Genomic DNA, 24864 nt, shown 5'->3' with positions numbered 1-24864 from the left:
AGAGTTAGTATCTAAAGTTTCAAAGCAGTTTAAGATCAGAGACCTCTCAGAGTCTATCCATGGACCCACACTGCCTCTATAAGAGGCTAGACTGGGAGAAAAAAACAACATATTTTACACTTAACAGATTATTGGTGAGAGTCCCCTTGGTTAATAATTGCTGAGAGCTTGAGGATCTCACAGGGCATTAAATGTTCTTTTTGCAATAGTACGTGCACCCTAATGTTTTCTCTATATTGGACATAGGAGGTTTCCTGTGTTGCCTAATTATACAATGTTCTATCCTATCCAATGGAGATTCTAAATTTGCCTTCTCAATTAACTCATGGATATTAGACAAGAGACTTGTGTTGTTTCTGTTGGACAGCAAAATGTGTTCTCTGAAATGTAGGTCGTTTGTGATATCAGGAAAAGTGTAGGCTTAACCATTCCCCAGTGTACTCTGTCTGCATTCATTTATTTGTATACTAATATCACCATTCAGTATGTCAAAGTCTGCAACTTTTTAACTCTCCAAAGCAATATATTTTATGTTACTATATTTCCTGAGGATAAAACCATCTGAAATTCATGAACTTAATAATAATAATTTCAATAGTAAAAATAAAATGTACCTCCTTACTGAGTCCCACATTTCAATTCAGGGTACAAATACATATTCAAACACTTGAGTCCAAAGTTTGGGACTAAAGTTTATGTCCATTTACTAACATTATCAGTTGCACAAATGAATACCAAATGAAAAATTACTATAAAAAGAAGAAATATATATGTTCACAGAGCCCAGCAGACAGATTCTGTTGTGAATACTTCATAGTGTTCTCTATCTTTCCATTTCACTCTCCAGATCCCCTCCCTCCAACAGCAACATTGAAATAGGTAGCTCTTCTCACCTTACACTGGATTATCATTGGGACTGGCAGAAAGTAAGCACTCCTTAGTGTGATGCTGCCTCATCTGGGTTAGGGGATCAGATTCTAAAAGAAATAGTCAAAATTACCCTTTTAAGCCTCATAAATACTTGATATGCATCAGCTAATTCATCCCCCAGGAACTTTTTGAGGTAGCTGTTGTTATTTTCTTTAATTTATAGATCAAGAAAGACAGAGAGAAGTCTTAGTTGTTATAACCTGTCCAAAATCATGTGCAGTAGGTGGTGGGACCCTTGGGAAGATGCCATGTGGGAAACCAATACTCTCATTTCTCAATAATCCTGCATTTAAGGCCATGATATATATTAAATTAGTATCTTTAACAACTACAATCAAATATGTTGCAAAATGATTGCACTGTGAGAGGCATTCACAAACTAAGACCACATGTTAAAGTAGCAGGGCCACTCTCCCATCTATGGGCAGTGTGCTCTCTTATGGGTGAAAACACAGGCACAATTGTCATTCTTTTAACATTTTTTTCTTACATTTAAAAAAAGCCATCTAGGGGATCCCTGGGTGGCGCAGCGGTTTAGCGCCTGCCTTTGGACCAGGGCGCTATCCTGGAGACCCGGGATCGAATCCCACGTCGGGCTCCCGGTGCATGGAGCCTGCTCCTCCCTCTGCCTGTGTCTCTGCCTGTGTCTCTGCCCCTCTCTCTCTCTCTCTGCGACTATCATAAATAAAAAAATAAAGAAAGCCTTTAAAAAAATAAAAATAAAAAAAGCCATCTAATAGGAATAACTAAGAGATGTTAAATGCTTATGGGATGTGACTAGTTTTCAGAGCCCACCAAGGACTGTTTTATTGAATGTCAGATGGCCAAGACCACCCCGAACTGTTGGGATGAAGCCCAGTGATATTATCTGGATTGTATAATTCACATTTGAGGAAGTTACTTCTGTGAATTATGATGTCCTTAAATAGCTTATGTGCTCAATACTTTAAAATTGAACATCATTCATTTTTAAAGTACATACATATTTGCTTAAGGAACAGAACAATAAATGGAGGACCTCTCATTTTAAGGATATAGCACCTCAGCTATTTCAGAGTGCATCCATTACAATTAGGACACTTGGTCTTTTTCCTTATAAGATATATTTCAGAATAGGGCAGTCTCCCCTGTGAGCACCAGTGATATTGAGAAGATTTCAAGATTTCAAGAGGAAGTACAACAATAGCAGGACTTTGAAGAAGGGGTGAGATTAGCAGGAAAAAGAAAGAAAAAGCCTGTATCTAACTGTAGAGTTCTGTGAATAAAAGTGCAAAGGCAGAAGATAAGCGTGTGCAATAACGCACTCATCTTTCTCTGTGCCACACCACAGCATCCAAGGGCTATAAGAAACCATCGACACTACAGGACAAGCGTTGTCCCCATTTTCAAATAGGCTGTCCTCACAGCCCAGCAATCCCACAACACTTCTGTGGCCATCTTACCATTTCATGTTCCACAACAATATGTACTTTATTCTTGTAGGATGAACCTCAGATCCCTCCTATCCATTATTCCTCTCTCCCTACTTTATTTAGATATACAATCACAGCTCCTACTTTACTGGGGAAATAGAAACAGTAATAGGGCCAGATTTTCTACTCAATACAAAACTTACAAACTAAAAAAATAAAATAAAATAAAATAATAAAATAAAATAAAATAAAATAAAATAAAATAAAATACTTACAAACTTAATTACATCTTAATTATGTAAACTTCTTCCTTCCTGTTAGATTTTTTTCCTTCTAAAGCCAATCCCTCCAGCTGTGCTTTGCAGCCATTTCCTCTCACCTTCTATCATACATTATACTATCAATAATTCATTTTTCCTTGTATATTTATCCTCTCTCCTTAAATAATCCTTTTAAATACCCTTGTCTCTCCAAAGTTTAAATAACCTTGCTTCAAATGCCCAGTTTCCATGCCACTTTGCTGATCACAAACTTCCTGAAAGAGTTGTCTAAATTCTTGACATCTTTTCCTTAGCATTCATTCCATAACCACTTCGATCTGACTTTATTCTTTATTAGATGATAAGATCAGAGGCATCTGGGTAGCTTTGTTAGTCAAACGACTGACCCTTGATTTTGACTCAGGTCTAGATTTCAGGGCTCTGGCATTGAGCATCAGGGAGTCTGCTCGAGATTCTCTCTCTCTTTTTGCCCCTTCTCCTAGCTCTCTCTCTCTAATATATAAATAAGTCTTTTAAAAACTGGTAAGGTGAACAGCGACCTATGTATCATTTAATTCAACGATATCCATTCCTCATTTCACCTGATTTATCAGCAGATTTCAATGGTGTTGACATCTCTCTCCTTCCTCAAAATACCTTTCCATTTGCCTTCTGGAATAGATCGTTACTCTCTGGTTTTTCTCCCCTTCTCAGTATCCAGTGCAGGAGGTTCCCTTTTGCCATGCCACTAAATTTTAAATTCCACAAGACTCATCTTATCCCTCTCCTCTTAACCTTCTGCAGTCTCCACCAAACTGGTATCAGTCACACTCAAGGTTTCTATCAATATCAATATTTAGACGACCCATACAAATTTTAATTAAACATTTTATTTTGAGATAATTGTAGATTCACATGCAGTTGTAAGAAATAATACAAAGAAATCCCATGTACCCTTTGCCAGTTCCCCCAACAGTAGCATCTTATGATAAGTATCACAGTATCATGACCAGGATATTGAGATTGATAGAGTCCAGATGCAGAGGAGTTTTAAAGCCCCTAGTATCCTTTGTTGCCTTTTTATGGTCATATCCACTTTCTTCTCGCCCTTGTCCCCCTCCATCCTTATCTCTTAACAACCACTAATTTGTTCTCCATTTCTATAATTTTGTCATTTCAAGAATATTATGTAAATGGAATCATACAGTATGTACCCTTTTGGGATTGCCTTTCTCACACAGCATAAACTTTTGGAGAATCACCCAAGCTGTTCTGTGTATCAATAGTTTGTTCCTATTATTGACAAATAATGGTCCATAGTATGGATAAACCACAGTTTAATTATTCACTGATTGAAGGACATCTGGATTATTTCCAGTTTCTAGGTATTACAAATAAAGCTGCTATGGGGGTGCGTGGGTGGCTCAATCAGTTAAGCATCTGCCTTCAGCTCAGGTCTTGATCTCAGGATCCTGCAATGGAGCCTCGCACTGGTTTTCCTGCTCAGTGTGGAGTCTTCTCCCTCTCTCTCTCCCTCTGCTCCTATCCCCCTACCATTCATGCTCTCTTTCAAATAAATAAACGAGATCTTAAAAAAAAAAAAGCTTCTATAAACAGTCATGTATAGGCTTCTCTGTGAATAGAAATTTTCATTTCTCTGAGACAAATTCCAAAAGCATAATTGCTGGGTTGCATGGTAATTGTGCTGTGGGAAACAAAAGCAAAAGAAAAATTAAATTTTCTAACTACTTACAGCCCTTTGACAAGTCCTTGAAACAGGCAGGGTGACATTCCTCTAGCAGCTCAGCTGCCTTGATGTTAATACTTTGCTAAGGGCAAAAAGCAATTTAGGTTAACAGTATCCTGATACCCTAGGATCCTGTAAGTCTACTTTTAACATATAAAAATTCCTTTGGAAACTTCCTTTATCTTTACCCTCTAAGATATACATTGGTAATCAACTCTCCAGCATATGGCCCACTGATATACATCTAAAGGATCTCATGACTAGGGTCTTACTAGATAGTAATAAGTGACCTTTTCCTAACAAAACCAACCCCCTTAAGGTCCTGGAAGCCTGGCTTCCAAAATCCCTTAGAGACTTACTCTATCCCTGACCCCCTCCTAACTTGAAAGTATATAATCGGCCATTCTTCATGACCACAGGGCAGCTCTTTCTGCCCACAGGTCCCATCCCCATATTTTAATAAAACCACAGTTTTGCACCAAAGACATCTCGAAAATTCTCCGTACTCCAACCATTTTCTATATCAGTTGCATGTTGTTGTTTAAGAAACTGCCAAGTAGTCTTCCCAAGTAGCTATATAGCATTTTATATTTCCACCATCAATGTATGAGTGATCCAGTTTCTCCGTATCTTTGCCAGCATTTGGTATTGTCATTAACATTTTACTTTAGCCATTCTGATAGGTATGTAGTGATATCTCATTTTGGTTTTAATATGCATTTCCCTAATAGCTAATTATGTTGAACATTCTTTCATGTGCTAATTTACCATCTGCATATCCTCTTTTGATGTCTCTTCATGTCTTCTGCCCATTTTCTAATTGTATTGCTTGATTTTCTTTTATAGTTAAAATTTGAGAACTCTTTATAGGTACTAGTCTTCTGCTAGCTATGTGGTTTGCAACTATTGTCTCCCAGTCTATAACTTGTCTTTTTATCCTCTTAAAAATTCTCTGCATAGCCCTAGATTTTCTTCTACATTTTTTCTAGAAGTTTTATAGTTTTACATTTTATCTTTAAGTTTATAATCCACTTTAAGGTAACTTTTATATTAGGTATGAAATTTAGGTCTATTTTTGCCTATGAATGTCTAGTTGTTCCAGTATCATCTGATCCAAAGCCTGTATCCTATCTATACTTTTGCACCTTCACACAAAAATCAGTTGGGCATATTTGTGTGAGTTTATTTCTGTTATTTATCCTAGTCAAATGTTCTATGTATCTATCCCTCCATCAACATTAGTTCCTTACTCAACTATCTAACACCATACATGGGATTGAGGTCCCTCATTTTAGCTTGGTGAGAATGGAACTTTAGTCTCCCTTTGAAGCCTTCGCTGGTGGGTGGGAGAGTGAAGTCACATTTTATTTTCTGCAATATTTGGCTGGAGTAAAATGGTTATTGTCTAAACATTTTCTGTCTCATTAGGCCACCCCCTTCCTGGGCCTTTGGCTAGAAAGAGCAGGCTTTTCTTGGCACATTTTTTTGTCTGCACCCACTGGCATTTCCAGGTTGCCAGCTTCTTAAACTCTATGTTTGGAACACATGTAGCAAAAGAAAACCCAGAGAATTCACCACCATGTTGTTTCTTGAGTCCTGAGGTCCTTATGTAGTCAAAGTAGAAATGTGACTCACAAATTTTACCTCCTGGCTAGACCTTTTCTTTGCGGTTTGGAAATAAGTATCACAATACTTCATTGTCATCTGCTTCTGTATGTCTCAAAGATACCTCAAATGTAACTTGTTCAAAGCTGAACCCACTCTGAATGTTGCACTATAATCAAATCGCACAAGACAAAAATTTAAGGCTATTCTTCACACTCTTCTCCTTTTTCATTTTGAACCATATGAATTCCTCCTGATTTTTGATTCAGAATATTTTTTGTCTTCCCACTTCTCTGTTTGCATGCCACAATCTAATCTGAGCTATGCTGATATCTAATCAAAATCTTCTGCAGAAGTCTTGTCTAGAAGCAAGGTTTCCAAGACCTTTCTCACATACACCCTGCCTGTTTCAAGTCCTTCTCCATGTTAGAACTGGAGGGACCTTTTCAAAACACTATCATTATTATCAATATATTTTTATTGCTTTTAGGATATTTACTTTTAAAATGTTAACCTCACCTATAAGCCTTACATATAACTATTGTAGATGCTCAATAAATGTTGATAAATAACTATAGTACTCTAACATTTTGAGTACATGCCTCCCTAGCTAGATTGAAGTCACCTAATGGAGAGACATATCTTGAAATTTTATGCACCCTTAGTGCAATGGCAATGTGTAAATGTTTAATGACGATGAGTTTAGCATTCTAGTGACTTTATACAAGGATATTACCTCCTTATGTAAAGGGGAAGTTTATGCACAAGTAATAATGAACAGCAAATTATTAATTCTCCTGCTGTTTCCCATATCAAGTGAAGTTATTTGTCTCCTTAATAATTAGGATTCATTTATAACAGTAATATTCTTAAATTTCTCAAGTATTTATGCATTCTTAAAGTACTACTTACTTCTCACCTATATTGGAAATCTATAAAACATTATCTGTATTTTTACAGAATAATACTTTCAAAGAAGGACTGATTATAAGGCAATAAAAAGATTAACTTTCACAACAAAATGACAGAATTATAATAAATAAGATTGTTCACACTTCCTTCCCACATAAATGTTAAATTATCCCAAGTTTTTCACTGCATAAGCTATGTATATTTACCGCTGCATCCATTGCAGAGTACTATCAAAATATTGTTTGAGACATTAAGAATATATATAAAGGAAAGATAAAATAATGTCTCTTCCCTTGAAAATTACACAGATGATTGGGGGGGGGGGAATGTAAGACAAATAAAAGACTCTAAAGAATGAAATATATTAGCTGTAAGGCTAAGTAAAAAGGCAAAGTAAGAGAGAAATCAGCAAAGGCTAGGTGAATTAGAGAAGACTTATTAGAAAAAAATAGGGTATTAGGTGAGAGACAAAGAGAGAAACATAGCCAGAAGCAGGAAACGATACAGGTAAAATGTACAGAAGCAAGAACAGGTAGAACTTAGGCAAATAATGGTAACACCACTAAACTATAAATAAAAGCAACAGGATAATCACAACAAGAAATTTCTGGTAAATGTGTTCAGCTATAAGTGAGGGATTTTCAGCATATAATTCAGAATGCAAAAACAGTATGGACTCCAAGAGATCAAATAGTTCCCAATCTTCTCTCTTGCCACAACTAATTTTTATCTCAAATTTATAAGTAATGCTTAAACTTCAGACACAGTCTATAATACATTACTTCTGTGACCTTGGATTAGGTTCTCATTTGAGTGAACTGATAAAGCACATCCCAGTTACGACTCCTACAGCTTGTAGGAATGGGATAGGATTCTGTTTCACATGTATAGCTTCTTTCCATTTACAAAAAATTTTAGTCTAAATCATTTTAAAAGTGGGTGAGAAGTGAGTCATGCAAATCATATAGAAAAAATGTAGCATTTTATTTTTTTGGACCCACTGAAAATTTAGATTATGATAATATTTAAACATAGCTAAGATTGAGTCCTTCGATATTATTATTAGTTTATGTTTTCTCTAACTTAGATATATTTTCTTTTGTGTATTTGATTTTCTGCTATGGTATTTCTTCATGGAAGGAGGAAATGTATTACCACATGAACTTGAGCAAAATTACAATAACTCTCTAAAAGAAATCCAGTTTGTCAAGCATATGGAAGAAAAACGCCGGTCTATCATATTTAGAAAGAAAATTTTTAGGAAGTTGTACAATTTAAGACCCTCAAAATTATTTCAAAAGTTCCATTCAATATAGTAAATTAGTATAAAGAGTAGGAAAAAATTAGGAAATTTTTGTATGTAAAAAATATTTTTTTATGATTATGGAAGTCTGGGATATTGCTAAAACTCTACTAAAATGTTAGCGATAGTGATGACTATCGTGTGTGAATGTTATATAAAAAGTGCTACCAAATTCAAAGGTCCACTTAAGGATTCTTGCAAAGAGTTTACATGGAGTTGCTGGGAGCAAATTAAACCTTGAAGGAAGGAAGGAAATTTACTGGCAGCACTTTTGAAGAGAGACGGAGATTCAACTATGACAAGATTCAGCTCTGAGAACCCATTTATTTGTTATTAGTTTGAGGACTAATACTAGTATTTAACATTTGTTGAAGGCTCACTATGTGCCTGACTGTATTCTAACACTTTCATAGGCTTTCACCCACATAATCTTCTTAAAAGTCTCAGATCAAGGGCCCTTGGCTCCTTTTTACCGAGGAGGAAATTAAGGCATGGAGAGGACAAGTAACTTGCCCAGGATCACAAACGTAGTAAGTGCTAGAACATGATTGAAACATGGCAGGCAAGGGCCTGCACTCTCTGCCTTCTGCATAGAGTTTGTAATCATAGCAATTCACAAACTTGTAGCCGTCTCTATGTGTCAGGCATTTGTGCACATTTTTTAGTTAATCTTCACAGCAATTCTAAGAACTATGTATTACTTACCACCTCAGAAATGAGGAAATTAAAAAACAGCAGGTCCAGGATTAGAACCCATGGTGTATTTCCTGTTTTCCTGATTTCAGCTTGGCTAAAATAAAGGGCTGTAAAGTAAACTCATAGAATATAGATTGAATAAATCAATGAAGGCCAAAGATAAAAGAATTTGAGGCAAAAATTTTAAAATTTGGAACTGATTCTTAGGATCATTCCTAAGTACTGAGGTGCTCAATAAACTTTGCTGAATGAATGAATGACTGAATGAATGAATATAACGATATTGTTACACTAGCTTCCCCTCCAGGCAATAGTAGTATGGATCACTAAGATAAAAATTAAAATAAAATAAAAATAAAATGACATAATCACAATCAAACAGATGCAGATTATTTATTTTCTTCAAAATACTTGCCTATAATCAGATTCTACTGCTCCAGATCAGCTACAAAATGCCTGGGTTGTAGCTTTCTGATTTGAATATCCTTCTGCGAGGTCTTAGTCAGATTAGCAAGATTTTCCACTTTATTATATTTTTATTCAGATGCTAAGCATATAACAATAACGAACACAATCATTTTTTATTTAAAAAATAAATCATTAAGAAGCTTTCTCAATAGTCCATGACTTCTTTCAATTATTGCTTAGTCTAAACTTAATTATATCTAGGTTGCTAGGCTCAACTTTTAAAATGTTTTATTTCAATTCTTTCAAAAATCTTTACTTTTAAACCAATGTTTTACCCAAAACTGTATTCCTATTTCAAATGTTTCTAGAGGACCTTAATCCAAATCAGTATCAACACTTTGTCTCATCGTTATTCTTCACATCACAGCAAAGTGTTTTCAGTCTTTCTTCTGCTAATCTCTTAGAAATGCTCTTGCTTCACATTGAGTCTCTTCATGTCTCAAAGAACATAAAAGAAAATGACAAAAATAGAGAAAACAGGATCATTTCTCTGGTCCTTTGTTTTCCTAATTTTTTCAAACTTGGGACTATGGAAGGCAATATTATTTACGTACCAACGTGGTTTGCTCATATTTCCTTCTTTCTGATCAATATTTTTATTGCGCATGTATGAAATGAAATACAGCTGCCTCTTTTTTCCCTTACAAAGCTATGAAAGTGAATTTAATTTTTTTTTCATAGATTGCCTTCTGAATTTGTCATTACGTATCTTAGCTATTACTGGAAACTTTTTCCCTAGAGTCAATACCTTCTAAGAAAAAAAGGAAAAAAGAAAAAACTTAATAAAAAAAAAAAAACAGCATAAGGTCAAATACATGATCTGTTCTATCATTTTAAAATTTAGGAGTAATTTAGTAAAATGGTTTCTGTAAAATCACCTTTGCTATTAATTGATCTTACATTAATTTTTAATGGATAATATTTTTATCAAATATAACTTGGAATTAAATGTTTGAGACCATATAAATCTATGTAAAGTAACTTGTTCTTCCTTCTCTGTTGCAGCCCAGCTAGGGTATTCAAAACCTACAATTAGCAAGTTTCTTCAGCTATTCCATAAAGGAGGTGGTTCCATTCCTTAGAGCAGAGAGTAAATAACATAAAATATCCAAATGAAAATAAGTTATTGTAACTGCCTAATTGAATCTGCACACCATTTCTCCTCCTGCTTATGGCTGCTATTGTTTGTGGTTTGTAGGGACCGAGCACCTTTTATTTTTACTTCAGAGATGGAATACTTTATTACAGAGGGTGGGAAAAATCCACAGCATTTCCAAGATTTTGTGGAGCTTTGTTGTCAAGCTTATAATATTGTCAGAAGGCACAGTCGACTGCTCTTGAACCTGTTAGAAATGGTAAGTCCCTTGGGGAAATAACAAAAGTAATAAACTTCATTTATGTCTCTCTTTCAGTAGTCTATTTTTGCTAATGGCTTGGCATTCCCCAAAGAGCTATTCAAACCAGAAAGGAATGAACAAACTAAAAGTACCATTGTACAGCTTATAAACACATTTCTTAATAATTCATCCCATTAGTTCACAGTTATCGTCTCAAACATTTCTATTCACAATAATATTGATGTATTCAGGGGTTATCTCAGTATATTTTGTTTAAAGATTAAGGACAGTAATTTAGAATATTGTATGAGTTGTATTGTGCAAAAGTACTTTAAAAAACACTGTCTCATTTACACATTATAGCAATCCAATGATGTAGACACCAGGTAAGGATTTTTCCTGGCTCCCCTTCAAGTCTCTGCCTTTTTCCAGATTTAGAAATGGGCTCAAAAATATAAGACAGCTTCCTAGCAACTCAACTCGAGAGTAGTACATTTAGTGATGTACATTGGGTCTACTGAGTCATGCTCCCACATGCTCTCTGTTGACTTACAGTAGAAAATTCAAGTTTCATTCCACTGTCTAATGTTAAAGAGATGGAGACCAGGTAGACAGGGTGAGAGGAGAGAGATCTGATAGAAATATCTTCTGGGAGAAGGATGAGGTGATGCCTTTAGGTAACATACATACACACTAGTAATTGAAGCAAAATGTAGGAGAGAAACACACCTTTGGTAAATCAGTATACCATGGAGTCAATGCCATCATAAAAATTAGCTGGTTTCGAACCTTCAGATGACAATAATTCTCCTAGATGCTATTAAGGGCACAGACTTCTTAACTCTAATAAGACAATGCTGCTTATCTATCAAATCTCATCTATCAAATGGAAATAATAGCATCTACCTTATAGGATTGGTGAATAAATGGCCTAATAGTGATTGTTTTGCATGAACATTATACTAAGTGCCTTATGTGTATTAATTGATTTATATTTCATAATAACCCAATTAGATAATTAGATCCTTATTAATCCAAAAGAGCACTCTCCAATAGAGTATCCTCTACTCATGTGTGATTATTTAAATTTATATTAATTAGTATTAACTAGACTTTAAAATATAGCTCCTCACTCTCACTAGCCACATTTCAAGTGTTCAGTAGCCACATGTGGCTTGTGATACCATATTGGACAACACAAATATAAAACATTTACAACGTTACAGAAAAGTTCTATTGGGTAGTGCTGAACAAATGTTGACCTTGTTACAATGAAGATTAGATCCTTATTTTAACTTTCAAACAACATATGCACCTTACCCTGTCTTAAAAAATAGATATTTTCAAAATTATAAACATGTAGTCTTTCATATATAAGGATACTTTGGTTTATGTGTTTACTGGATATATAAAGTTTTGCCCATCTCCAGAATTTTCAAGTTGGCTATTCCAATAATAGCCAATGATGATTCACATTGGTAGATTTGCATTCTATCTCTCAATTTTTTAAGCCATACTGCAATTATGAGATGGCTTATGGTTCATAATCTGTGTTCATACCACAAAGGAAACTCTATAAGGACTAACTCTGTGACCTTTACTCTATTTACATATAAATATCTAGGTAGTATCATTCCAATAATCTCTTGGGCTTTAACAGGCTCTAAATCATGAATCCATGAGTTCATGAGTACTTAACTGTATGCCAGAAACTGTGAGGATACATTAACTTATATGACCCAGGCAGCCTTAAAATTTTCAATATGATAAGGAAGATAAAATTCGTGTACACAGTAAAATGAGGTATTCAGCATTTCTAAATGTCTGTAATGTTATAAATAACAGCATATAAGGAGTAAGTGCCATATTCTAACAACTACTTGAACCAGTCACAGACATTATAAAAATAAACCCATAGTAGAAAAGCACAACTACAGATTATGCTATTTCTCAGGAGACACTAAAATTATGCTGAATAACAAAAGTGAACATATCAAAATAATGTGAAAGGACAGCTTTTTGAAAAAACTTGATTGATGGGATCCCTGGGTGGCGCAGCGGTTTGGCACCTGCCTTTGGCCCAGGGCGCGATCCTGGAGACCCGGGATCGAATCCCACATCAGGCTCCTGGTGCATGGAGCCTGTTTCTCCCTCTGCCTATGTCTCTGCCTCTCTCTCTCTCTCTCTCTCTGTGACTATCATAAATAAATAAAAATTAAAAAAAAAAACTTGATTGAGAAAGCTATTGGTGGGCTTTTTTTTTTTCTTGTTTAATAAACTTTTCTACCTACCTAGACACAAAACTTTTAGCACATGCATCATATAAGATAATTATTAAAGTAAAGAGTTTAGGGGCATCGGGTGGCTCAGTCGGTTAAAAATCTGACTCTTGATTTCGGCTCAATGGTCATGATCTCAGGATCATGAGATTAAGCCCCATGCAGACTCCACATTGAGCAGGATGCCTGCTTAAGATCCTCTCTCCCTCTCCTTCTGCCCCTCCCCACTCATTTACATCCACGTGCTCTCTCCCTAAAACAAAACAAAACAAAACAAAACTATAAAGAATTTATATAATGTTATTTTGTTTAAAGAAGTAGATGGTGTTTTAATCAAGTACTGAAGTAATTTTTCATAAAATAATATTAAAATCAAAGATTGAAGGTTTCTGTTACATCATATGCCCAGAAAATCTCCCTGTGTTCTAATTATTCAAGTCTTGACTTTTAGACTAAGGAGGAAATTTTGGCAGTAAAGAGCACTAATTCAGATTAAGCAAATAATCTTAGATTTAGAGTCTCACAGAAATCGAAATAGACCAGAAGCAATGTGGACCAATTAGGCCAATGAAGAAACACATATCAAACAGTAGTATGTTATTCCCTCTGTTTCTGGTCATTTACCTCTCCAGTCTCTGCTTCTGAAGTTTCTTTCTTATGGGATTCTGTAGATAATCAAAGCATCAGTAAAGGTTTCAGAACCATGCTTTTTTCTGGGATAGATTCCTATAAAATAAAAACCGAATATAAATTTGTGAAAGATTACTTTCTACCCATGTGGATAATCAATATTTCCCTCAAATTCTCTTTCAAATTGACTTTTGCTGTATTAACTTCATTTAAAAGAACTCAACTTACTACTCCATGACCCAATTATAACTTGAGAAATAATTGACATGGGTCATAAATTCTACCTTCTGTGAATGGTCAATATCCAGGATTATGAGTCACAAGTGGTTGTCATGTCTACTACGGGGTTAATGCCTCATCCCTTCTTGAGAGCAGCATATTTCCAGATATCCACAGTCCTTTTTATTTACTCCTGGGAGAAGCAGGGAAAAAATAATCCATGAAATTCTCATCTTGCTTAAAAGCAAAACATCTGTAGGAGACCCAAGAGTGTTGCTGGCTGAATTCACTAACATAAAAGCCTGTATTTCATCAGCTTTTCTCTCATTAAAAAATCAATATCAGCTATTATGGAAGGCTCCCAAAGAACACAAGGACCATTCACCCAGTTTAAAATGTTTATCACACCCATTATTATATCAGATATTTCCCAGAAGAAATCTTTCTAACTGCTCTATGTGGTGGCAGAGTATCTGCTTCCCTAAGCATAACTATCAAAATAGATTTGGACTTAGGAGGAGAACAGAAGTGAAAATTTAAAAGTGTCCCTGTCCTTTAAAAGGGACTTACCTTTTTATCACCTATATCTGTTCATTACTTATACAAGCCTAGCCACCCTTTCCCTTTCCTATTGCCCCAATTCAAGCTATTACCCATGTAATCTAGGCTAAGCGGTACTTGAACCATATCTCTGTCAGTCAGAGAACAGAGAGGTCTAGATGGACCCTGGTGTGAGGTTATTCTTACTCCAATGGCAGAGTCATGATACTCAAAGCCTCCTCTCTGAGGAACAGAGCACATCAACAAAGAAAAGTAAAGTTGTACTTGTTTTCTTTAATCAACTACATAACAAGGAGAGTGCTTGGTTCACCTACTTTGAAGCCATCTGCATTTGGCAGTTGGTGTATAATGGGGGCGGGGGGGAGAAGGAGTAAGCATAGGGTGTACTTCCCAAGAAAATGTTTGACAGAGTTCTAAGCAAGCAGATGTGAATTCTGAGCATCTAGAGAAACCAGAAAGCAATTCAGATTTAGGGAAGAAGTCTGTTCTTAGCAAATGGACAACCACAGTCAGATAAAGGAGAAACTTTCTCAATAAGTACACAGATGTCTTTAAAACTCTAAGTACAGAACCAAAAAGATAAAGCCTAATCTAGACTTTAGTTGCTTTCAGGAATATTCCTCTCTATGGTTGATTTTAAGTTTAGTAGTCAGAGTTGAACTTGCTACTTACAGGCTTTCAGTGCCTAACAAGGCCAGGCATTTTTTTCATTCATTCATTCATGCATGCATGCACGCATGCATTATTTTACAGATATTCATTGAGTTCTATTTACAAGGCACAATGCTTGGTGACATAAACAATTTAACATCAAATAAAAACTCAGTTCCTGTCTTCAAAGAAGTTAAAATCAAATGTAACAAACATGTGAACAGAACATAGTAAAAGTGAGGCAGCAATAAGTGTGAAAGAGGGGTGACCAAGATAAGATTGCTGTACAGAGAAAGCAGTAATTAAATCTTATTAAGAGGCCCTATAGTGCTTCTAGAAGAAAAACATATTTAAGCTGAGATTTCAAAAATAATTTCAATAGATAAGGAGGGAGAGAAAAAGAAGCCTGGCTGAGAGAAAAATACACATATGGATAGAGGCTCAAAGAGCATGTACATGATATGTATTGGAAATAGAGGTAATTAAATGTACCTAGATTGTGGTAGAAAGGAAGATCTATATAGACAATAGATGAAGTAAAAGGTCATAGTTAGATTATAAAAGACATTTATGAACAGGATGAGGATTTTGGACTTTGATATATAGATACCTGAGAACTCAGAAGTTTCTTTGCTTCTGATGAAGAGAGTACCATCCTCTAGCTTGGATTTTAAAAAGATAACTCAGAAATTATGTAATTAGAAGAGAGATTAGAGAACTAGAAAAAGGCTACTCAAGTTACCTAAGCAATTGAAGGTGAGGAGCTGAACTAGGACAGTAATTGCAATGGCAAGGGGAGTGAATACAGGAGACCGTTGAGGTGGTTGTTAGAATAGAATATAACTGGCATTGAGAATCAGGAAGAGAGAATCAAAGAACATACACAGTTCTTATTAGCTGGATAATGGTGGCAGTGTAAATGGAGCTATAAAACAGGAAAAAAGAGGAAAAGGTTATGGGAGAAGAGAATTTGCTTAAATTTAGATAGCACGAATTTTGATCACCCATAGGGAGAAGTAGTTAACACCTTTCCAGGACTACCCGAGCCATTTCATGGTTTTAATTACTATCTATGTGTTAATGACTCCCAAATCTATATTTACAGCTATACATTTTAGATCCCACCCAGCCTTCCAAATATAGCCAGTTAATCACCCAGTTTTCTCAACTCTACTTCTTACTTACATATATTTAAAATTAAATAACTTAACTTTTTTCTTTATTCTTAAACATTCTCCTAGTTTAGCTTTTTATTTGGCCTCACTTTAATCCACTTTCCACAAATAATGACGATCTCAAAACACTAGTTATTTTAATGACTGTTTAAAATTACTAAAAGAGCTTTCTCTTGCCTTTAGGATAAAGTTCAAAACTTTTACATTGCTGAAAAATCCTGCCCTACTTACCTCTTTAGCCCCATTTCTTGTCGCCCACCCACAAAATATCTTATGTTCCGGAAGCTCTCCTGGAGTTCTTTCTGTGAACTTATGAAAGATGTCTTGCTTCCCTCAGTATATCTCTAAAGGCTGCTCGCTCTGCCTGGATAGGCACAGTAGAAAAGGAGAAAAGTTTCAAATCCATTTTTTTCTCACTTGAACTTCATCAAGTCAATCACAATCTCACCTATCCTTCCTAACCATATTCTCATTTTATCCTTTATGTTTGGCATTAGCAGCATTGTTCTTAACTTCCCACTAAGTTGCCTCTATTCCAGAGCAGGAAATAATTTATCATCTTAGTCATAGAGGTACTGTTGAAATTCTCCTTCTCCTCCTCCTCCTCCTTGTGCTCCTCCTCCTCCTCCTTTTTTTTTCAAAGTTTAAATTTATTTCAGAAAAGATCTACTTTCTCTCAAAAAAATTCTTTGTTTTTGCCTATAATGAAAAAGAATATTATCCCTTCAGTCTACTTTATAATATTAACATAGTATGTTTCCAAAGGTGGGCAGAAAGAATATCTGAGCCTTTGTACAATTTTATCTTTAATTACTTTATTGTTTTAATAATCTTTAATAAATGGGGAAGCTGGGTAGCTCAGGGGCTGAGCATCTATCTGCCTTCAGCCCAGGGCATATCCTGGGGTTCCAGGATCAAATCCCACATTGGGGTCCCTTCAGGGAACCTCTTCTCCTTCTGCCTATGTCTCTTCCTTTCTTTGTGTCTCTCATGAATAAATAAATAAAATCTTTTTTTAAAATCATCTTTAGTAAATAGAATCACCACTTAACTAAGGAAAATTGTGTTTTTAGAGTATGATTCATAGAGTCATGAAAGAATGTAAGATTAAGAACCAGAGGGATGAGTTTTATTCTTTGTGCTTACACACCATTTGATCTGGACACTTACTTACACTTTTAGGGAGATTAAGTTTTTCTTCTTTAAAATGGGTATTATGATATAATTTTTGTGTAATAATTTATAGTATATAAAGCCTTTTCTTATTCATTAGCAATTTGGTTGCCCCAGAACATATTGGGTATTCTCATCTCTACTTTAAAAAAGAAAATGGAGATTCAAAGAGGTTATAGAGATTTTTTTCATGATTATTCAGATTCTAAATAGTGGGTCCAGAAATTCTGACACTAGAACTAGTGTCCATCGTTCTATTATTCTACTGTCCAGTGCTAAATATGCCTCTTCTACAAGAAGATGAGGTGGGGATAATCATACTTCACTGGACTATGCTTACTTCACTGGACTATGATGAAGATAAAATTAAATTATTAATCTGCAAGCACTTCAACAACTCTTTGGTTCTTCTTCTTCTTATTGTTTTGTTGCTTCGGTTAGTAAATATAGGAAGTTAAAAAATCCATTCACGTTTACAAACTGAAAGGCATTGCTATATAACTTTTATATGCATTTATAGAATTAACCAAGTAAACTTAACCAAACTTAACTAAGTAAGATTTGTTTTACGTTTATTCTGAGTTTTTTTTTAATTTTGTTTTGTTTGTTTTGGTAAGATGCTACATGCAGGATTGCCTGAGCTGGGTGGAATCCAAGACCTGAAATATGTGTATAATAATCTTCGTCCACAAGACACAGACCTGGAAGCAACAAGTCATTTTACCAAGTAAGATTAGCTATGAATATATGAGTGTGCATTTACTCATGTGTACAGACGTGTTTCACATTTGAGATGATTTCAGGGTGAATGATCATTGGTATAAAACTGTCATTTCTAGAACCAGACTATGTCTTCTTTCCCAAGGGACAGAAAGGGAGCAATGTGTATGTCTAGCAGAAGGCCTTAGTCCATGTTTCTGTAGCATGTTATTGTTTGCTACCCAGCCTCTTCATCTAATACATTGCTCAATAAGAGGTCACTAAAAAGAGCAAGGCTGACATAAATAGATTGGTTGTTCTACTTGAACTATGTCCAGGAAAACAATTTGGAAAAAGAGATTTATGATGAGATATGGATTTGCTACTTTCATCTCTAAGACAATACAAATATTGGAATATTTGGTAACTATCCTATTTTTAATCTATTTTTTATTAAGCAAGTCTGGGAAAACACTAATACACATCAAAGTAAGAGTCTGAGCAGAATACAGTGAATATTAATTGGACTCAAAATCATTGTCAAAAGGATAATACATTTTATAATAGAAGGTTCCTTTGAACTTCGATACTTGAATGGATCACATAATTGCTAGCAAATTTTGGGTGCTCAATAAGTGTTAGCCATAATTATTATCATAGTAAACAGTTTAAGTAGAGAAATACAGTGCTCTTTCCTGTAACTTCTTAATATCGAATCTTATTAGTCTACTTTTTAATTGTTCTGATACTTTTAACCAGAAATTTGTAAACACAGATTATACTTTTTTTTAATTGTATTTATTTATTCATGAGAGACACAGAGAGAGAGGCAGAGACACAGGCAGAGGGAGAAGCAGGATCCATGCAGGGAGCCCGACATGGTACTTGATCCCTGGACCCCAGGATTACATTCTGGGCCGAAGGCAGGTGCTCAACCGCTGAGCCACCCAGGCATCCCCAGATAATACTCTTTTTAATGAATGTATGTTTTGTCCTTCTGATGAAAATAGTATTTACCCCCCAATTATTGCTTTTTCTCCCCCCACCTTCCACAATGTACAATGAGGACTCTCTATTACACGGGAATAATGAGAGTTAATTGGGACATCCTCATACTTGATAAATTTCACTTTCGCACAGAATCTCTGTTTTGTGAACTTTCAAGGATAGGCTGCCCTAGGAGTTGAGTAGCAATATGGCAGAATTATAGAAAACTAGAGCTGGAAAAGCCCTTACACTTTATTTATTCTGACAATAAATACGCAAATGGAGAAACTAAGATTCAAAGAACAAAGGCCTTGCCCACAATTAAAGAAGTAGTAAGAAACAGGCATCCCTGGGTGGCTCAGTGTTTCAGCCCAAGGCCTGATCCTGGGGCCCCGGGATCGAGTCCCACATTGGGCTCCCTGCATGGAGCCTGCTTCTCCCTCTGTGTCTGTGCCTCTCCCTCTCTCTCTCTCTCTCTCTCTCTCTCTGTGTGTCTCTCATGTTAAATAAATAAAATCTTTAAAAAAAAAAAAAGTAATAAGAAACAGAGCTAAGATTAGGGCCCATAGCTAGGACTGTAATCCCCTGGTCTAGGGTTTTTCAACATTCACATTGGAAACTATATGATGCCGTTAAGGAACACCAGGCAGAGCCCTTGCCAAAACTATACCTTCCTGCTACCTAATTTGTTTCTGAAATTCTACCATTAGGGATTCTTTAGTAGAGTCTGGTAGGTTTTTTGAGTCCTGAAAAAAAAAATGCCCTTTAATAGTAGAAGTTATCTCTGAAAGAAGGATTTATGTCCATTTAGAAAGCTTCAAATATTAGTTGACTATCATTTGTGACCAAAGACACTAGCTTGAAGATTTTTTTTAAGATTTTATTTATTTATTCATGAGAGACAGAAAGAGAGAGAGAGAGAGAGAGAGAGAGAGAGGCAGAGACACAGGCAGAGGGAGAAGCAGGCTCTATGCAGGGAGCCTGATGCGGGACTCGATCCCCGGTCTCCAGGATCATGCCCTAGGCTGAAGGCAAGTGATAAACCACTGAGCCACCCAGGTGTCCTGAGGATTTTCATAAATATTTCAGATCCCTGGTTTTATGGATAAGGGACTTTGAAGTTGCCTCAACTAACAGGGACAGAGGATTTGTGTGAGAAATCCCAAGGAAAAGCTAACAACCTGCATCAGGAAAAGCAGGAGGTCTTCTGTCCCAGAGGCTGGAAGGTCCTTCAGAGTCCAAGACAGCTCTGGGATCCCATCAACAGGAAAGAGCCTTTCACTCTATTTGCTCACCCCCCGTCCAGTTAACTCCATCCTAAGTTCACATGGTACCAAAAATAGCCCCTTCGGCCTATTCCATTAGGATCTGAGTGGGATACCTTTCTTTAAAGTGGGCAGCTGCACAACAGGTACAATGATGTGTCAGTGGAAGCAGGTGGGGAGCTAAAGGAGGAGGATGAAAAGGTCCAGAAAAGGTAGAGATTGGAAACATGTGATTGGGCTAAAGCGTGTGTTTGATGTGTCATTGTTTAGGCAGTTTATAAAATAATCCCTACTACCATTTAAAGCAAAGAAAAAAAAAAAAACCCCTACATATTGGATGAAGAAAAGCTCCTTCAGGCCCTGGTCACAGGAAAAATGTAGATAGACTTTATTTGTTCACCAGAATTCCATCCCTTCACATTTCCTGACATCCAGATCTATAAAGAGAATAATTTTAGGTATGGGTGAGCTTGCCTATGTTGACTTATCTCCTCTTCCTATTCAAGTGATTGTGAACTAATATGGGAAGTAGATCTGAAGCCACTAATCTCCTGGCAGTGAGCTAGACCTCATTGTCTCACCCGCATATCTCTGCCAGTCTAATTTTCTCACTTTCAGATGTTATATACTATGTCCTGTTAATTAAACTTCTTTCTACAACTTTATGGTAAAAGAAACTTGTTCTCCATTGCAGACCTAAAAGCATCTAGTCAACTAAATGAGGGCACATAATTTCTCTGTTCAATAATTGTCTTTGACTTGCCATTTCCGACCTCTTACTTTTCAGGACCTTATGATCTGGTTATCTTTATCAAGGTTTCCTTACCCCACCTCTATAATTCCCAAATGAATCTTCTTCTGGGTACATAACTTTCTTAATATATCCATCCCTCTTTTGTCTATTTAAAGCATCAGAAATGCTTCCAAAGAATCATAAAATTACTGGAATAGAGGAGGGAGTCTGATCTAACTTTCAGTTCTACCTGTCTCTTGAGATGCGGGACAACTAGTACCTCATCCATGAAGCCTTCTCAGATTATTTTAGTAGTGACTAGTCTTTTTTTCTATAATTCTATAGAACATGTACTATTTCATGCTATACTTAATTTATTACTAAATTACATGCTGTCTAGTATATCACCTTAATATACTAGTTGGTTATACCAGTTTCTCCCAATGAAAACAGGGGACATATTCCCATTTTTCCACTTTCAAAAATATCTGAATGTGAAACAACTTTTTATTCCCCTTGAAATATATTTAAAAGTTTAACAGAAAATGCTATGTAAACATCAGACATTAAGTTTATGAAAGTTATGAAACAATGGCTAACATTTAATATAGTACTTTTTACGGGTTAGGCACTGTTCTAAGTGCTTTTTTTTTTTAAAGATTTTATTTATTCATAGAGACACAGGGAGAGAGAGAAAGAGAGAGAGAGAGACAGAGACAGAGGCAGAGGGAGAAGCAGGCTCCATGCAGGGAGCCCAACATGGGACTCGATCCCAGATCCCTGGGATCATGCCCTAGATTGAAGGCGGTGCTAAACTGCTGAGCCACCGGGGCCACCCGAGATATTATCATTTTAATGTAAATTTTTAGATTAAGACATTGAGACCCCAGAGGGGTTAATTTACCAAAGGACATAGCCAGCTGTAGACAGAACCACAATGTATATCCAGGGGGTTATACTGTAGAATATGAGGTCTTAACCTCTACCCTGTGTGCTCAAAACCATCTCTCTCACATGCAGGCTTTTGGGATATGCTGCTTCATAAATCAGACCATAGTTTTTCCCAAGGTTCCTTATAGCCCACTTTGGCTACAGTTTGAACAAAGTAGATCTTTTCTCAGGCAATAATCCTCATATCCTGAATATCCCAAGCCTTGATGGAGGACAGGTGTCCCTTCCCAGGAGCATGATCTCTGTGCCATCACTAGGTGTTCCCTGGATGTTCCGTTTAAGAGCTGCTATAATTGCTGCCTTGGGGGACCACCATGGGATAATTTGACTGGTGACTCCAAGATAGTCACCTCTTTCCTTTCTGTGTTTTGACTCTTTACCAGATGCCTTAAACCTCTCTAATTTTACCCTTTTCTGCTGAAAAAGGAGATTTCTCTCATGGGAGCATGAGACTCACTCTCCTTTTAAATTCCAAGAGCCTGTCTCAATAGTATATTTTTTCCTATAATCTCAATTACATATCTTTATTTTTAGATATGGTTTAATGTATTTTGAGTTTGCCTTTCCTGTTCTCTAAGTTCCTTGGTAAACAAATGTAGGTCAAGCATTGAGGATCTTTTCTATCACACAGCACTGTCAAGACCCTGTTAGGGAGATTTGAGAAGCCTCAATTAATTGTGGCTGTGATTCTTAACCATTTTAAAAAGTTACTTAAGATCTCTCTATTATTTACATATTTACAGTTCTTACAACTGATTATAGAATATTTCTTTTGTCAACACTTAATGTATAGAGTGACTATATAAAAGTAGCCTGAATAATTAAAAACAAGAGTGGAGCTTTAAATGACATGATCCATATGGTTAAAATAAATGTTAAAAATTATGTGCACTTATTTACTTTTCTGTGTAAATAATATTATCTTAAGCTGTGTTCTCTGACATCACATGGATTTCAAAACTTAAGGAGGTACTTGAAGTGTAGACGTCAGTGCACATAACTTACCAAAAAAGAAATGAAGTTATATGATAGATCCAGCATTGGTCTTGGTACTTCAATGAGTGACATTAACTCCAATATACTTATGAGAGCTCTTGTATATTTAAAGTCCTTTTTCTCCTTGTTCTGACAGGCTAAAAGTGCTTTATGCTACTGGTTATTCTAATATTACCACTAAGATAGAAATAAAAATAAGAAAATCCACCCTTTACCACTGCCAGGCTCACAGATCTGGGTCGTGAATGAGGACTAAACCATCTGAGACATAGCATGTGTGGCTACTTTAAGCACCTTACTGCTGACTACAGTATTAGCATTAAGAGGCTGTCCTCTTGACATTGTTTGAGACTCCAAAGAAAGAAATGGCTTTCCTTCCTCTCCAAGAGAGTACGCTATTTATGAACAAGATCCTACCTCATTCTTGGATATTCACATTCAGGGTTAAGAGCTGATCATAAAAGTTTCAGAAAATGCTGTGCTCCACATAGCATTAAAAATTGTATTACAATTAATGGCATTTAGATGAAAATGAGAATAAAATTGGTTTACTGGCCACAAAGATTTTTCACAGCACTGCCAACTCCTCTCTGCTTCCCTTACTTTTTTTCCCACTCACCTTACAGCTGAGTGCTGTTGAATAGAATCAAGAAAGTCTCATGACTCAGTTCCTGCAAATTGATGCTCTCATGTAATATCTCTGCCGAGCCCACTGCTAGGCAACAAAGGCAACGATCCATTAAAATGCCGTCCAAATGGGTTATTTTAGAAATTTCAATCACTTTCAAACCTCAGGTTAGCTGTCCTTAGAAACAGATAACCTATTTCACAGACCAGACTGAGATCATTAAACATAAACTTCCCTGCCTACCTCCCCTCCCACATACAGATCATGCTTTTTCACTTCATCCATTTTCTGCTCCAAAATTGTGAGAGGAAATTTTCCATGTATTCCCAGATATTCCATTTGACCTGCCACAGATTCTTTGGTTTAGTAAGTGTAAGATCGCCTGCCCTTTGGCTAAAACTGAAGGCAGCTTGAAACTCCAAACTTAAAAAAAAAAATTATTTGTATTAGTGAAGTATTTTGGTAGCAAGAACCAAAAATACTATCTGATATCCTTAGAGAAAAGGGTACATATATGTACTCAAACTGTAACCTAACAAATCCCAGAAACCAATAGGACCTGGCTAGTTTCCAGTAGACACGTACCTTCTACTCTGTTTACTCTACCTATCATATTTTACCTCTTTGCCCATTGGCCAGTTTTCTCTAGTCTAAATTCCAGAGAAAGATGGTCTAGTTGACTTACCTAGTTGCCTTTGTTCCAAATGGATAGAACCCTTCACGCAGTCATCATGGATTCTGTTGCCTATTCTTTCACCTATCATGGGCCACTCCTTACAAAGGACAGCCTAGAGTTTCTTCTCTGAACTTTGAGCTTTAGAGAGAAGAGTTTTAGTAGTTATGAGAGGCCTCTGGACAGGCACAATGACTGTTTCAACAAGTACAACTATGAAACTACTAGAAATGTCGATGACCTCTGGAAAGAGTACTCCTGGACTCCTCATAACAGCCAGAATCTGTGAGCCACCGAGCGTGTGTAGACATAATACTAGCAACTCCCAGTGTTTATGTCATTCCTCCTGAGATTATTCATGCCTACAGGGTGAGATGAGACCCTTTGTGCTCAAATGTCTCAAAACATAATTCAATGACCTTTTGTCTAGTTTATCCTCAGAATTGAGAAATAAAATATGGGAGAGGGATGCAGAATCCTGGATTCTTTTATCATTAAATTTTCTTTTTAATTTAACTTTATTTATTTATTTGATAAAGAGAGAGAAAGAGAGCATGCGCACAAGCCAGGGGAG

General features: G+C 36.1%; 1 protein-coding gene and 1 long non-coding RNA gene across 9 annotated transcripts in view; one reads left to right on the top strand and one right to left on the bottom strand.

The window, feature by feature from the left end:
- PIK3C2G (phosphatidylinositol-4-phosphate 3-kinase catalytic subunit type 2 gamma) overlaps positions 1-24864 on the top strand; it is a 364988-nt gene that overhangs the window by 251669 nt on the left and 88455 nt on the right. For all 8 annotated transcript variants that reach the window (XR_013364236.1, XR_013364235.1, XM_077870889.1 and 5 more), the window contains 2 exons: positions 10532-10688; positions 17976-18085. Coding sequence is in view for 6 of the 8 variants with exons in the window: in XM_077870889.1 (XP_077727015.1) it covers positions 10532-10688; positions 17976-18085 (267 nt within the window). In the remaining 2 variants the exon portion in view is untranslated. The remainder of the gene's footprint in view (positions 1-10531; positions 10689-17975; positions 18086-24864) is intronic.
- LOC144297152 (uncharacterized) lies at positions 634-24486 on the bottom strand. The gene is made up of 3 exons (XR_013364250.1): positions 24303-24486; positions 13574-13675; positions 634-977 (listed from the first exon to the last, which is right to left on the bottom strand). It is a non-coding gene; the product is annotated as an uncharacterized LOC144297152 (long non-coding RNA).

This window comes from Canis aureus, chromosome 25 (assembly GCF_053574225.1).
Source record: "Canis aureus isolate CA01 chromosome 25, VMU_Caureus_v.1.0, whole genome shotgun sequence".
Lineage (NCBI taxonomy): Eukaryota > Metazoa > Chordata > Mammalia > Carnivora > Canidae > Canis > Canis aureus.
This window is presented reverse-complemented; position numbering and strand designations above follow the sequence as displayed.